Source organism: Barbus barbus (assembly GCF_936440315.1).
Source record: "Barbus barbus genome assembly, chromosome: 11".
NCBI lineage: Eukaryota > Metazoa > Chordata > Actinopteri > Cypriniformes > Cyprinidae > Barbus > Barbus barbus.
Genome location: NC_136739.1, coordinates 29,154,747 through 29,170,199, shown reverse-complemented (window position 1 = coordinate 29,170,199; position 15,453 = coordinate 29,154,747). Strand labels below are relative to the sequence as shown.

Here is a 15,453-nt window from a genome sequence, read left to right as displayed (position 1 = left end):
GGGATGCACTTAGCTTAGCAACAGAGTGGTCTATTAAAGACGCAATTAGGAGATCTTGCTTACTAATCTGCTACACACTCAGAGGTTTATACCTTTTCTTCACAAAAGAGTACATGCTTTTAAGGCATAGTACAAATGTGCGAATTGGGACACAGCAAATATATAATTTGAAATGGAATGGTGGAAATTGAATTGTGGGCAGGGGTAGATGCTCCGCTCTTGTGAGAGGTTTTGATATTGTGTTTTTTCATGAGGACATTCCAGCGGTGGAGAACCAGTGAGCCGCTGAACACGATGTGAAATATTTTGATGTTCGTACTACACGGTGCTGATGGGAAACGGAGGCGGGGTTCGTGATCTTCAGGAGTATGTGGAGGTCTTATCAGGGATCGGTCTCTCTGAGGAATGTTTATAGAAAGCAGGCCTGTTTCAGGGGTTACTGGCACAGAGCTGCTGTGCGCTTGTTTGCTTTTGCATTTGATTTATGGGCCGGGCAGTGAAATAAAGGCAGGAAACCCAGATCCCGGCCCCACCGTTCTGCTGATATGCAACATCACGCAGCACTAAACCCAGGGCTAAATCCCAGGCTTTTGCCAAAAAACAGCTATAATTTAGTTTTTCATTACCATTTTTTTTAGCCTCTTTGAACTCTTTGGACTTTTTTGTTTTTTAAGACTAAGATAAAGATCATTTATTTTATTTCTAATTTAATTAAACTAAATTTTTTTTTATTTTTTTTTTTAATTTAATTTTTTAGTTATTTTATTTTTAAAATAATGAGTCTTTACAAAGTCATAGATTTGAGAAAGTTTTTGTAAGTGACAGTATATTTTCATTATATATTAAAATGTATTTTATTGTCAAATATGAGCCCTTTAAGAGTCAAATGCGCCTTCAAGTAATTTAGTTTTATTTTATTTGGTAAAGTTAGTATTTAAATCAATTAGGCCAAGTCTCTGCAAATGTATAGATTCAGTGAATAGTAGGGAGAAAGTTTTGAGTTGTTGAAAGTTACAGTATATTTTTTTATTAATTATATGAATTGATTTTATTGCTTAATATATGGGCCCTAATGGGTTAAATGTGCCTTAAAGTCAACATTTTAACATAAATAACCCTATTTACATTTCTCTTAATACACATTCCTGACCTTAATCTGTAAGATTAATCAGTGCGCATTATTCCAAAGGAAAAAGGTTTGTCTTCATATTCTTTCATCAAAATGTCATCACGTGCTCTGCCTCTAAAATATCTTTCCTGTTCACTTGATGTCAGAAATTTCTTATTTTTCAATCCATCACCTCTAATGGCTCTGTTTTGTTGTTTGATGGCCATTTCTTATGCAGTCAGTCTTTATGGATAAAATCAAGTGCCGTCCTACTTTAAAATTTTTCTAATGTAATGTGTCCAGTTATGGAAATAAAATGAGTTGTGAAAGCAGTTTCATGCTGCCTGCTTTTATTCTTACCCTAATGTGGATTTAAGAAAAGAGTCTGCTGTAAAATGGTGTAAAAATGAGCTTGCTTTAAAACCGTAATTACAGTTCTTGAATCGGTTTATGTGCATGTAAGAGAGAAATACTGTACATCTATCTCTGTGTTTTTGTCGAGGCACGAGAAGTGAGGATAACTCATCTGGATAGCCGTTGTCTCCTAAGGTGGAATGAGTCGGTACTCCTCCTCACCTGCTTGTAAAGCAGTGTTTCTCTGGCCAATAACTCATCGTATCTTAAACGCAGATGACTCTGGCCTGTTTCAACCTGCCGTGTTTCACTGATAGCAAACAACCAGCTCATTCACTGGAAGGTCAACAATCCCAAATCATGCTGTAGATCATACTAAGATCATTTTTTATGTATAGTGCAGAATGGGAATTATGTTGCACAGTTTTCCTGATAGTGTTGTAACTGGTTCTCACTGTTTTAGAGCAGGATTGGGTTTCAGTAATTGCCCTTAGTTACTCATAAGTGTCCCGTGATTGGAGATTAACCTTTTGCTTTGGCTCAGTAGTCCTTGCTTTTTTTTTTTTTTTGAGGAAATGACTGGGCAATTTTTCCATTCCTCCATGCCATGGCAAAGCTGGTGAATTGTAACCGGACAATACATTATGGCTTAATATTAGCCACTCTGAAGGCTGTGCTGTTGGTCCTGTTGGTGTATGTGTGTAGATTTTAAAGGTAGTATGAAGTTAACTCTTCTTACACATTCCTGGTCATGCACAGCTCTTTATTGAATGTTTTATCCAAATAATTTTTTTGTAAAAATGCAAAAACTGTAAAAATGTCAAAAATTGTTCTTAACTCCTGAAACAACTTCCAGTCCAATTGCTCTCGACTTACATTTTTCCCATTGAACCCTGTGAATTGTGTCCAGGATAATGGAAAACCTAGAAATAATAGCAAAGTTATATTTTGATTTACAGGCCTGGAAAAGCCTTAAAAGTCCAAAATTAATGAAAACTAATGGAAATTTCCATAATTAATTTTTTTTCTAGTTAAACTTAAGTTTAAAAATTACTTTTGGAATTATATGATGATGATGATGATGACGACGACGACTGATTTAAAAACAAAAAAAAACATTATACAGTAATCACCAAAGTTATGGGAAATTCATTTGGTCTTCAAATACATTAAAGGTATAGTTCACCCAAAAAATGAAAATTTGCTGAAAACTTGCCCTCAGGATATCTAAGATGTAGATGAGTTTGCTTCTTCATCAGAATAGATTTGGAGAAATGTAGCATTGCATTACTTGTTCACCAGTGGATCCTCTGCAGTGAATGGGTGCCGTCAGAACAAGAGTCCAAACAGCTGATAAATACATCACAATAATCCACAAGTAATCCACACCACTCCAATCCATTAATTAATGTCTTGTGAAGTGAAAAACTGTGTTTGTAAGAAACAAATCCATCACCCAGCTTCCTTGCAAATATTTCTCTCTTTCTGTGCTTTTTTTGGTGCCAAATGCAAATATTCCATTGTCTTGGATATACATGAAAGAGCTTGTGGAAAATGCAGTGCGTTGATCCAAGTGTTTTTAAGTTAAACGTGCTCAAGTGAGGTTTCCATCCACCACAACTATAACTTAATTTCCTAAACTTCATTTCAGAGGACATTTAAATGAATAGTTCAGCCAAAAATAAGAATTATGAATTATGAACAAATAAAATTTAGCTCTGTTCCTCACACAAATATATTGTATGGCAGAGCAGACTAGAAATATAGTGTTCTTTTTGGGGCTTGACAGCTGTGGTCACTGCCTGACATCTCCTTTTGTGTTTCATGAAGAAACCACAGGGTTTGGACGAGGCTAAGTAAATTATGTAAAAATGTCAAAATTTGGGTGAACTATTTCTTTAAAGTAGGTTGTGATTGGTGGAGCTCCAGCACATGTGATGTGGGCTGCTGTCTGAAGGCAACAGGTCTCGGTTTAATCTAGTTAACACAAGCATGCGAGGAATGCAACAACACAATTACCGCTCATTATATAATATTCATCTGTACACTCCAGTGTTATCAACACACATTCACTCCCCCTTCTGTCTCTTTCCCTCGAACCGTTTTGTTTCCCTTTCTGTTCCACACAAAGAGCACACTGACTTTGTGTTACTGACATGCCAGCCAAAACGTTTGGACATTTTCCCCTCTCCGGCCCCGAAGCCCCCTGATCCGGCACAGCTGATTAATCTTCCTGAAGACATAGTCTGAACATAACCATGGAAATTATTTAGATTTTAGTATACTCGTCAAAACATCAGAAATACGAGCTTACACTAATGAGAGTATGCTTTTATGTAAAGCAGCTTACAAATGAGGATCATAAGCTAACAGAGCCAATAATTCACAGCATACAATGGCAGGTTTTTTAGAAAGCTAGGTTAGGAAACAAACTAGAGCTGAGAATAAATGCAGAAAAGAAGATGATTTTGTTGATAATTTTCCCTCACTATCCATTATAACTCTTAATAATAGAATAGATTGTAAAGAATTAATTCAATTTCAGTTTGTCTACAAAACTCATTTTAAGTATGTAAGCAGAAGCCTTAGATCAACAGAAGATGAGACTTTTAAAGATACAACAATATATATATAAATCCACTAGTGTGTCCAAAGTTTTAACAGGTATATTGTAATATCAAGTAGGAAAGATAAATGGATGGATCGATTGCTTGAAGATTTGCTCTGTAGCAGAAATAAGGTGAATGTCATGAAAAACAATTCCAGGTAATTTTCCCCCCAAATACATATTCGCATAAAATGCAAAATATTTAATTTTTTATTTTATTTTAGGCTAATTTTTTTTTTTACTTTTACTTTTTTTGTGACAATTCAGCACTATTTCCACTGAAAATGTGCCTAATCATTCTGAAAATAACATCACAGTGCAAAATAACCTTATATAATAATATACTTTATTATATAATTCCCTAGGTTTTTGCTTTTAGGGTAAATGTGATCTGGACATGTTCTTGTCAGGTTTTTGGGACATTCATCCCACAGCAGCTGGTATTCTTTGCTTTGCAGGTGAATATTGTGCTAACCTGTCATGTCTACAATATGTTTATCTTTGCTGGACAATCGTCCACTTTTTGGATGATTGTCAGGGCTATTTTCAGCCTTGCGGTTGGCCACCAGTAGACCTGCGGTTATCACCTTTTGTATGTTCACCTGCACCCCTGCTGCTGTTTAAGAGGCCTGGCATGAACCATTAACCAGAGGTTATGCTCGTATTAGACCGCCTCAGGATCTGTCAGAGTGATTTACACGACTCAACCGTGATGTAAATACCCTTTATATATATATATATATAGTGTGCATGTATGTATGTATGCATGTATGTATATATATTTTATAATTTTTTTATATAATTTTTACAATTTTAATTACATTTTTAAATATATATCTCAATATAATGTTTTAGTTTTTTCAAGTGGAAAAAGTTAAAGGAGAATGTTTGCAATATTCAGAATATATGTATATTTTTTAAATATTTGTATTTTTTTTTTTAATTATTTTTATAATTTTATTTACATTTTTACATCATTATTTTTAGAGTACATTATAACAAAATCACTGCAAATATAAAGCGTAGTAAATATACTGTTCAGGCCTACTACTTTTGCTCTTCCGGAGTGACCTCTGAAAGAGAAGTCGTCAGGCTCAGTTTCAAACATTCCAAGCATCTTCAGAGGCATGAAGGCATGCTGGGTCGGGCCAGATCTCAGGGCAGACATAAGGTGTTTGTTAGTTATGGATAGCAGGTGGACGGGCCGTCATCAGCAGGTGCCTGCAGGCAGAGTTAGGCCAGGTGATGGAATCTGGTCTGGAGAAAGACCGGGCCTGTGTTAGGAGTCTGCAGAAAGACTTAGAGCAGAGCTCTGGGATGGACTGAGATTAGGGAGAGATTTCCCTTTATCACTGAAGTGTTATGGACTGGTACAGTGGTCACATTGGGTCTGGGTGGAGATAAGGATGTTTACGGTTTGCAAATGGGAACGGACTGTTCGCAAATTTCGAGGCCCTGGTGGAAGACAGAGTTGATGTTACAAGAATAAGACGGGGCATATTTCATGTAACCCAGAGCATAAAATTACTTAAATAAAACAAGAACGAACTAAATAAATTCCATTATTCATTATTTATCTTATATCAATTTTTTTTTTTTTACAACTTTTTGTCTTTTTTTTTCAAAGTCAGATTTTCAAAACAATTATGTAAAATAATATTGAATGATGTACTACAAGAAATATTATAAAAATACATGATAAATATTAAATAATTATAATATTTTTTTTTTTGCTATAATAACTTGTTTTAAAACCTCAAAACATGATCTGTTTTCAGGTTTAATGAAAGAACAAAACAAACAAACATCTCTTAGACTGTTGTATGTTTTCTGCTTTTTTAACTAAAAATAGTGTATCCATGTTCATCTTGCTTCCATTTGTTGTTTCTCTCTTATCAGTCTTCCTGTTTAAAGTGGTTAATCGTTAATCGTAAAAGAAAAAACAAGAGATTTTCAGTGTTTATGTGCGTTACGGCTCCACGTCCACAGCTGGAATAACATCTTTTAGCAGGAAATCAAATCAAACAGCAGCACTAGTCATGCTTAGTCTCATGCCTCTTATTTATTTATTTTTTTATTTCTATTTTTTTAACAACTGTTTATTGAATTTTATTTTGTGGAACAGTAGTACAAAACAAAAAGCAGCTGTTCAAATTGAAATAAAATAAAATAAATAATAATAATGAACACATATTAATTAATATTAATAGAAAAACAAAGATTTTGTAAAAAGACAACATTAAAAGCTGAATGAATTTACAGTTTTCACGTTAGATCCATGTATACGAGAAGTAGAGAGTTCCATTGAGATAAGGGCTAACAAATACACAGTCCAGGTTCGTCTGTCTATTGTGTGAGGAGGATTCCAACGGTTGACCAGCAATTTTTTTGCTGCTGTGAGAGCAGCTAACAGTAAAGATCTTTGTTGGATGGACAAGGTGAAGTCCCAAAAGTCATTCATGAAAAAATGGCACGGAGTCAAACTTATCTCAGTACCCAACAAATATGATAGGTCCAGTGAGAGCTGAGCCCAAAAAAGTGAGAGAGAGGGGCACTCCCCAAAAAAATGCAAAAACGTGCCTAAAACTCCTTGAGAACAGAGATTACATTTAGGAGAAGACGACAGATTCATATAAAAACGTTTCATTGGAGTCAAGTAAACCCTATGCAGCAATTTCCAATCAATCATTTGGTGATTAGGGTGTCTCATGCCTCTTATTAAGAAGAAAACATCCTGTTCACATAGTGAAAGAATGAGACTGATCATTCTTACCCATAGAAACTTTTGCATGACAATTTAGACGTCTTCAAGAATCAATCTGTGCTCAGTCTAATGCTATGCAGTTGCTAGGTTGTTCTGAATGATTTAATGGGAATTGCTGTATAAAACTTGATTCTTCAGCGGTTCTTTGTGGTAGATGAGGTGCTATATAGCACCACTAAGTGGTTCTTTGGCTCATAATCATAGGGGAACCAATTTAAGTGCTATATAGCACCTGTAATGGTTCCTCAGCGGTTCTTTGGGGTGGTTAAGGTGCTATATTGCATCATCTTTAAAGATATATGTGCTATGTACTGTAGTACTTAAAGTGGTTCCACTATGATTACGAGCTAAAGAACCATTTTAGTGCTATTTAGCACCATTTGTTTTTAGAGTGTTTTTCACAAACACCAGCAATACAAGACATGTGATTTTTCAGGTGCAGCACACCTGTTAAACTATAAACTCTGTTAGTTAAGGCTCAGTTTCTTTTTAAGGAACACTTTATCAATGGCAAGTCAAGGTCATTGATAAACGAGAAACTGACATTGTGAAACCCGATGTGCTCTGTCTAGCATTAAGACGAGCAATTAAATGGACCGAGCAAATTTAACACAAATCCCAGATGGTTGAAAAGTACACACGTATATATATTCAGCTGTCAAAACAAATGGTAAGAGCCGATGGCTTCCAGACCATGTCAAATTCCTTACTTTCATCTGAATCAAATTTTGCAAAGACACGCTTGAACTCTGGGAATTCATAAATTGTTGTCCTTGGAATGACACAACTGAAATCTGACCCAAGTTGCCTTGAATTTATTTATTTACCACAACCAGTGAGAAATAAACCAGCATTATGTTTGTGGGTTCCAAGTCACAGGCTTGGTGGTAAACTCACTGTGACACAAGGCCTCTTTTGGCCCAGAGCACACATGCAATACTGTATCCCACAATGCAATGTGTTTAACTTGACACATGTATTGTGCCGAACTGGTAATATCAGCCATGACATCTCCTCCTTGATTTGAGTCATTTTATTACTTGAGTCATTATGCTGTGGCCACTTTTTATTTTTATTTTATTTTGTTATTATATTTTAAATTAATTTTTAATTTTATATTATTAGTTTTATTTTTATTGAATTAAATTAAATTATTTATTTTTGCTTTTATTTTTTTTTTATTTTTTTTTTGCTTTATCTTTATTTTATTTTTGTTTTTATTTTAAATGAAGTCTGAGCAACTTTTATTTTATTTTATTATTATTATAATTATTATTTTTTTATAAAATAATTTTTTATGAAATACCATGTTGCAGTATATGAAGCAAATAAGACACCAAGGAATGTCTGAATCCAAATCCTGCAGTCCTATGTGTGCTTCAGCAGTTTGTGGAAAGAGTAAATTGTTTTATAAATGTCTTTTTTTTTTTTTTTTTTTGATTTCTACTGAAAAATTATTCATTAAATGTCTGACTCATATTTGTTTAGTTTTTTTAATTTAATCATCAGGCATGACGTCATGATGCCAGAGGTCTGTCTCCTTCCTTAGGAAGTGCGTTCATACAATAATGCTGTCTGTTTAGTCATCGACTGACTAGGCAGCTGCCATTGCTTTTAGACACAGCTGTGGAAGGAGGCTTCCTGTTTGTGCACAGCTCCAGTTCCTCGGATGCAATTTTGCCTGGAAACTAATGCTCCACTAGAAGCAGTGCCAGAAATTATGGTCCGCCATCCTGTTTGTGAAGCACAGAGCTCATTTGTTGATGGGAGGCGGGATATTAGTTGTGGCAGTGGTCTGAGTAGCAATCCTATTATAGTGGACTTCAGCAGATTGTGAGTTCTGACAAAGCAAATCACCTTTAAACATTGGTGACTTTCCAATCCTGTTTATGAAATGGTGAAAGTGAAGTCAATGCTGTAGATTGCCTGTTTTTGCTCTGAATCACTGAGCAGAGATGATGGTTTCGATCTGTTGTGACTGACTCAGTGTTATTTACGTACTATTATGGTATTTATTAATATTTTGAATTAGCTTTGATTTTATTTTCAGTTAAAATTTTAGTCATTTTCATTATTAAATCATGATTAAATAAATTATTAAAAAAAAATTATTTGCCAAAGAAAATGATTTTGGGTCGTCCAATATTTGTTACAAAATTGTGCTTACAAAGATGTGAAGCTTGTATTTTTGATAAAGATTTTTTTGAGTATATAAACGGTCTAAATCAATCTTCTATTTCAGCCAATGTCATGAATCCTTCTTCAGTCCCTCTCTTCCAAACACCTGGCTCCGATCGGATAAAATCAAGTCCCGTCCTGCATTTTTTTCCTTGTTGAAAATCCCATTTCACTTGAACAATGTCATATCACTGTTGTAAAATGTGTTGACTTGTCATGTTGACTTTAAAGTCCCAGAATCAGGCCTGATATTTGTGTTTTTTTTCTGTGTGTTGCAGGTATCATCCTCCTGCGTTCCTGTGGCCAACTATGAACTGGTAAGAACATCTGTGGTTGTTTTTGACTGTTTCCTAGAACCGTCATCACATGGGATCTGCACTGTTAATCAGATTGATGATAAAGTGATGTTTGTCTATTTCAGAGGCCAGAACGTATCACCCCACAACCGTTAATATTTATAAGAAGGAAATAAAAGCTTGGGGTCTTCGGTTCAGATCTCTCCCAAGACCTAAATAAGCCAGGGGGAATAACAAAGCATGAGCGATAGCATAGTGAACATTCCTTTTTTGGTTTGAATTGTGTTTTTGGTCTCTCTTTCCTCCTCCTCCTCCTATGTACGCTTGCCCACGCAAGGCAAGCCAGAATCCATCATTACTCTGCCCGTGTTACTTAAAAATCTCTTGTTGTACATCGTGTCCTCAAAATGGAAAGCATGTTTTTAGTTGTCTTTTGAGGGAAATTTTGGCTTTCATCATTTGAACATGGTTTGGTTTATTCTCCCTCTCTTTCCCGCATCACTTCCCAGATAAAGTATCAAATGGTAGAGCGAGTGTGGAAGTGTATGCAGGTACTGAATCTCATAAACACACTTGAAATCAGATGGCCTGTTTAAAGACTAATCAACTGAACTATAAAAACTGATGAAAGTGTGAAAACTGAGAGGCTGGAGGACAGAAACATGTTTTCAAGACATTAGACAAATTTTGTTTTGTTTTATTTTGTTCATTTATCAATTTATTACATTTGATGAATTTTTTTATTTATAATTTTTTTTTATTTTACACCCTCACATCCACTTATGTAAGGCTTGGACCTGCAGATTGAACATCCCAAACATTAATATTTAGTGATTTTGTTTAACTAAAGTCTGTGGAGAAAAGCTTTTGTGATTGTGCCGCTGTCCCTCATCACACAACACACACACATACACACACTGCCTTCAGCAAGGACAAAGCTGCTGAACACACTGTTTACAATGACGCAACTCGCTGAAGCCAAAAACAACCCTGTTTAATAGCTTTTTGGTGAATTCAGGAGGATTTCTGTGGTTGTCCTGAATCTTGTAGACCTGCTTTCTCCTCGCTCCATGTTTGGTAAATTCTCCTCTGCTAAATGCGTTGGCTGGCTGGTTGTTAGACCTGTGATCTGAAACCCAATAACAAGGATCAAATGCCAGTGTGAATTAAAAATTTTCACCATAGGTGATATGATCTTAAAAACATACAGCATATCAGGTAGTTATTATTAAAAATTGTTATTAAAGTGATGTTAACTGTATTTATATGAATAAGGCTAAATTTAATTAAACAAGCACATCATTTTACATTTTACGAGTCAAATAAAAGAATTAATAACTACCAACTAATTAATACTAATTAATTTATTTTTTGTTTTTATGAAAGTATAAAACTATATATATATATATATATATATATATATATATATATATATATATATATATATTACAAGGTTGTAAGTACTGCTCCAAAATGCCAAAAGAAGAAACCGCAGCAAGAGACAAAAAATAGAGAGTCAATTTATTAAAAACTGCATTTAAACTCAAACATCAGCTGATCAAAAGATAAAAAAAAAAAAACTTTATTACAGTATATTTTACTGTATAACATTTGTGAATTATTTGGGAAATTTGCTGAATTGTTATTAAAATAATGTGCAAAAACATCTTATTTGTACTTTTTTTTTTTTTTTTTTTTTTTTTTTTTTTTTTTAGGTTTTGGGTGAAATGTGACCTGACATGTTTTTGTGAGAGAAACTGACCTTGTCAAGTACAGTGTGTTTTTAACTTTACGTGCCCTATCCAAGGTGATCTGCTATGTTGTATTTTTTGATATGACACAAGTGGACGGCCAGACACATACAGTACATTAGGTGGGCGTTATCTCAACAATATGCTCTGTACATCACCGCTTATAATTTGAAGACAGGCTTCAGGCTTTCTCTCTCAGAGCTGTCTGCCGTCCTCTAGAGTCATCTGGCCTGCGTCTGCTTCACCACAATGTGATATTGGCCATAGTTGGCCATGAGAGGGTGAAATGCATGCCGGGCCTCGGATGACATTAAGCAGACCAGCGTTGCTCTGGTCTTTCCAGGTCTTTCTGTGTTTACGCTCCATGCCCAGGCCCCTTAAGGCTCTCTGCTTCGCATCCTCTCTTGTTTTCTTGGCGCATACGATTCATTATGCAATATGTGAAATGTAGGAGTCTGTTTTAGGGGGTCCTCTGTGACGTCCTTCCCCTGTTGTGAGCGTTAACCCAGGGTCAGAGGTTTGCTTTGGGATGTTTCTATTCGCAGGTTCTCACAGCTCTGAATTCTTTAGCTGAATACCATCTTCAGAATTCTTTCCGTGGAATTCTCCTGAGATGGAAGACAGGCACGGACCCTCCATTAGTTTAATGTAAAGACAGAGTGCCACTGAAATGCACGACGTCCCATCTGTTTACTTTTTTTTTCCATTCCTGCTGTATTGTGCCGAAAAGTTGCAGGTGGCCTTTAAAACTGTGAAAGAGAGGCTGTTGCTGATGTCTGGTTATGTGCGTGTTCCTCACCTACGTCGTATTATTCACCGTATCCTGGGTCTGATACACTGGAGACCAGCCAACTTTCCACCCTAGTTGTCGATGAAGGGCTTTTTTATTTATCAAAGGTTGTTGTTGTTTCAGCCATGCTTGGACATTAACCAAACACATTTAAATCATTCTGTAATTGACTCTAAGGTGCTGGAGACAGGAATGAAACAACATGTCCTTTTTAGGTGCTCTGTAAGCAGTGTTTTGACAGAGACCTTCAGATATGCAAGCTGAACAGCTTCCCTTCCTCAGTTTATGAACCAAAACGCAGAGTTATTGAATAATCCCATATGATGAGGGGTTGCAAGTGAATTTGTGTTGTCAATGACCTATCCAAGCCCTCAAGCCCCATAAGAAAATGAGTGCTCAACCATTTAAAAAGCGTCATATCAGGCATTTATACTTTATTTAATTTAATTTTAATCATTTTTAATTAATAAAATTAACAAAATAATTTTTATATATTTTTATAAATCTAATTTTGTATATATTATAAAATTATATATTTTAATTATTTAAAAATAAATTATACATAAATTCTATATCATTTTTTAAAATATATTTTGTGATTCATTTTTATGATGTTTTTATGATATAGACTTGTGCTGTGAGGCGCATTGGGCGGCAAGTTTCCTCCAACTCGATCGATCGGCCGCAATGTTTTCGGCTTCATCCCATGAAACATTGACGGCTTTCAGATCTTCCATAAAGATCTGATGCCTCTTTGTAAAGTTGCATCACATTACGACAGAATCATGTAACAGTAGGTACTGAAAATATGTTGTAATGTTGAAACTGCAGAGCTGTAGGTGCTACACACAGCCAGAAAAAGTACAGACTTTACCTTATTTTACTTTTACCGTTAATTGTTGTTACTCCTCTGGAAGGGATAATTCACCCAATAATTAAAATTTCAGCATTATTTATTCATCCTAATGTCATTCTGAACATTCTGTGCTTCCCCCAAAAATAAAGAAAGTCATACAAGTTTAGAATGACATGAGGCTGAGTATATAAAGACAATGAGTTTTGATTTTTGGGTGAACTCTCCCTTTAAGTTTCTGAATACTCAGTAGGTGTCTTTGATGTTATAGTGTGGCCATGTTCAAATACATCCATCTGTCTGCCTTTAAAAACTTCCACTTGTAATGAGCAGTTTTTGAACCTTACTGTACGTGTATGTTTTGTGCTGTTGATAGGAACATGCACTTCTTATAGCCACCAATAAGGGGCAGCAGACAATATGGAGTGTGTACATTCACCTTGGGCTTCAAACGCCGCCTCCTCTTTGTGGTTTCTTTTTGTTTCTTTAGCCCTGCACTGTTTTTGAGGACAGATCTGATCTACATCGTCACTGTTCTGTAAGCAGTTGAACTTAGATCAGTGACTAAATGTCTAAGCACTCTGAACATAGAACAGGCAATTTTTCCCATCATTAGTTGGACAAGCACATGGCACATTTGACAAAATGCCTTTTTTAACTGTGCGGTTTTAGGAATTTTCATTGGGATATAAATCTGTGGCCCACAGAAATGCACATGAAAGCTTTTAAAAATGCCTTTTATACCTGTTGCATACAAATTATGGTCAAAGGAGTGATTTTAGGACAAATAGCGGCAGGAGTCAGGAGAAGGAACAAACAGAGTTGCTCGCAGTGAAACGTAAAACTATAACTTAACCCAAATGCAGCCGAAATGAAACAGAAGGATACAGGGAGCCTTGTTCTAAATGCAAAGTAACTGCAGCAAAACAAAGGGCGAGTATTTCGGGATCTCAGAGGAGAGGCTGGAATACCACATAGGGAGGGAAGAACCAGACTCACTGAATCAACTCCATCAAGTGGACACACCCTCAACTCCACTGGGCTCCTACCAAACTGACGTGATTCCCCATCTCTGTCTGGCCTACGTCTGCTCACTGTGGGTACTGCATTTCACAAACGCTTTTGCTGCTTTCTCTTCAAAGTCGGAAGTGGGATATCCCTGGCTTCTGACTGTAAAGGTGACGTGTAACCTGCTGGAAAACTGTAGATGGTTTTTAGTTGGACAGTAACCATCCTAAATCAGCAACAAACCAGCTACCAGCTGGTCATACCAGGTTATTTAGGCCAAAATGGTGGTCAAAAAAGTTTTTGGAACATATTAAAAATATCAAACATTTCATATTTGATGCAGGCAAGTTGTAAAGTTTTATAATATACCATATGTCTAATACTAAAATTAAATTGTAGCCATTTTCATTTTTGACATGGCTTATTTTATTATTTTTATTATTATTATTATTATATTATTTATATATTACATGGCTTTATTTTATTTTATTTACATTACTAATTTTTAAATTTCATTTTTATATATATTATATTATGTTTTTTTTTACTTTATATATATTAATTTAATTTAATTTAATTTAATTTAATTTAATTTAATTTAATTTAATTTAATTTAATTTAATTTAATTTAATTTAATTAATTTATAGATAAACTAAAGCTTGGTTCCATCATAAAATGGGACTTTTATCTCAAAATTCTTTTCTTTTTTTTCTTTTCTTCAGTTGCAAGATATAAAAGCGAAATATACTGTGAATGCAGAGCTACAAGATATTAACTTGCAGTTCTGAGAAGAAAAGTCAGAAAAGTAAACTCACAATTACCTTTTTATTTTGCAATTTTATTTTGGCAGCGGCTATTTGCACTAAGTGGGAAGAGATGCTATTTCAATAGATGCTATTTACACTCAGTGCAAATAGCATATATTTTTTAGTGATATATACTATTTACACTAAGTGCAAATAGCTGTAGATTCTGTTTACACTGTTAAAATAGAAAAATGTTTCCGCTATATATACTACTTATTGCAAATAGTGGCAATTATCTGCACCTCAGTATTGTAGTGCATTATAAAACAGTAGCAATAATAACGTATTGAGTGTAAATTAGTTTTAATTCAAATTATTAAATGGATGCCACCTTATTGGGAAAATAAATAAAATAAAATAAAATCCCTACACCTACCCTAACCCTACCCGATACTTTTATTTTCAGCTTATTGATTATTTTCTTCATTTTTATTGAAAATAAATGCTTTTCTGGTGCGTTTTGAGATTTGAAAAGGGAGAAAAAAAGTTTGGCAAAAGGCGGGTTCGAACTCGGGTCGATCGCATCAAGCATGCTCCTTACCATCTACACTAGTGGTTCCCAACCTTTTTTTCATGCCCCCCCCCCCCCCCTACGAACACATATGGTAATCTGAGCCATATATATATATATATAAATGCAATAATAATAGTATTTTTTTGTCTCTTAGAAATGCACATTTGACATTGAGTTGACAGTAGTAGTTTGAGTTAGGATGCAGATGTAATTTTATGTTCATTATCAAAATCAGAAACATCTGTAAAAATGGCAACAACCTCCTTTTTTATATGGTGAAATTTAATTTTTCTGACTGTTTGAGTTTTATTAAAATTAACCATTGTTCTTCCTTAGTAGCATACATTTACATCATGATAACCAGAGTTAAAACCACACATATAGCACCTCAATACTGTGGTAAAAATGCAACTATATGGTTT

At 34.9% G+C, this 15,453-nt stretch overlaps 1 protein-coding gene across 8 annotated transcripts in view; it reads left to right on the top strand.

Annotated features, from left to right (window-relative positions):
• The window catches only part of LOC306877329 (tensin-1-like), a 230,367-nt gene that overhangs the window by 132,277 nt on the left and 82,637 nt on the right, over positions 1–15,453 (top strand). For all 8 annotated transcript variants that reach the window (XM_079429036.1, XM_079429033.1, XM_079429039.1 and 5 more), the window contains one exon: positions 9,291–9,329. In XM_079429036.1, coding sequence (XP_079285162.1) covers positions 9,291–9,329 — 39 coding nt within the window. The remainder of the gene's footprint in view (positions 1–9,290; positions 9,330–15,453) is intronic.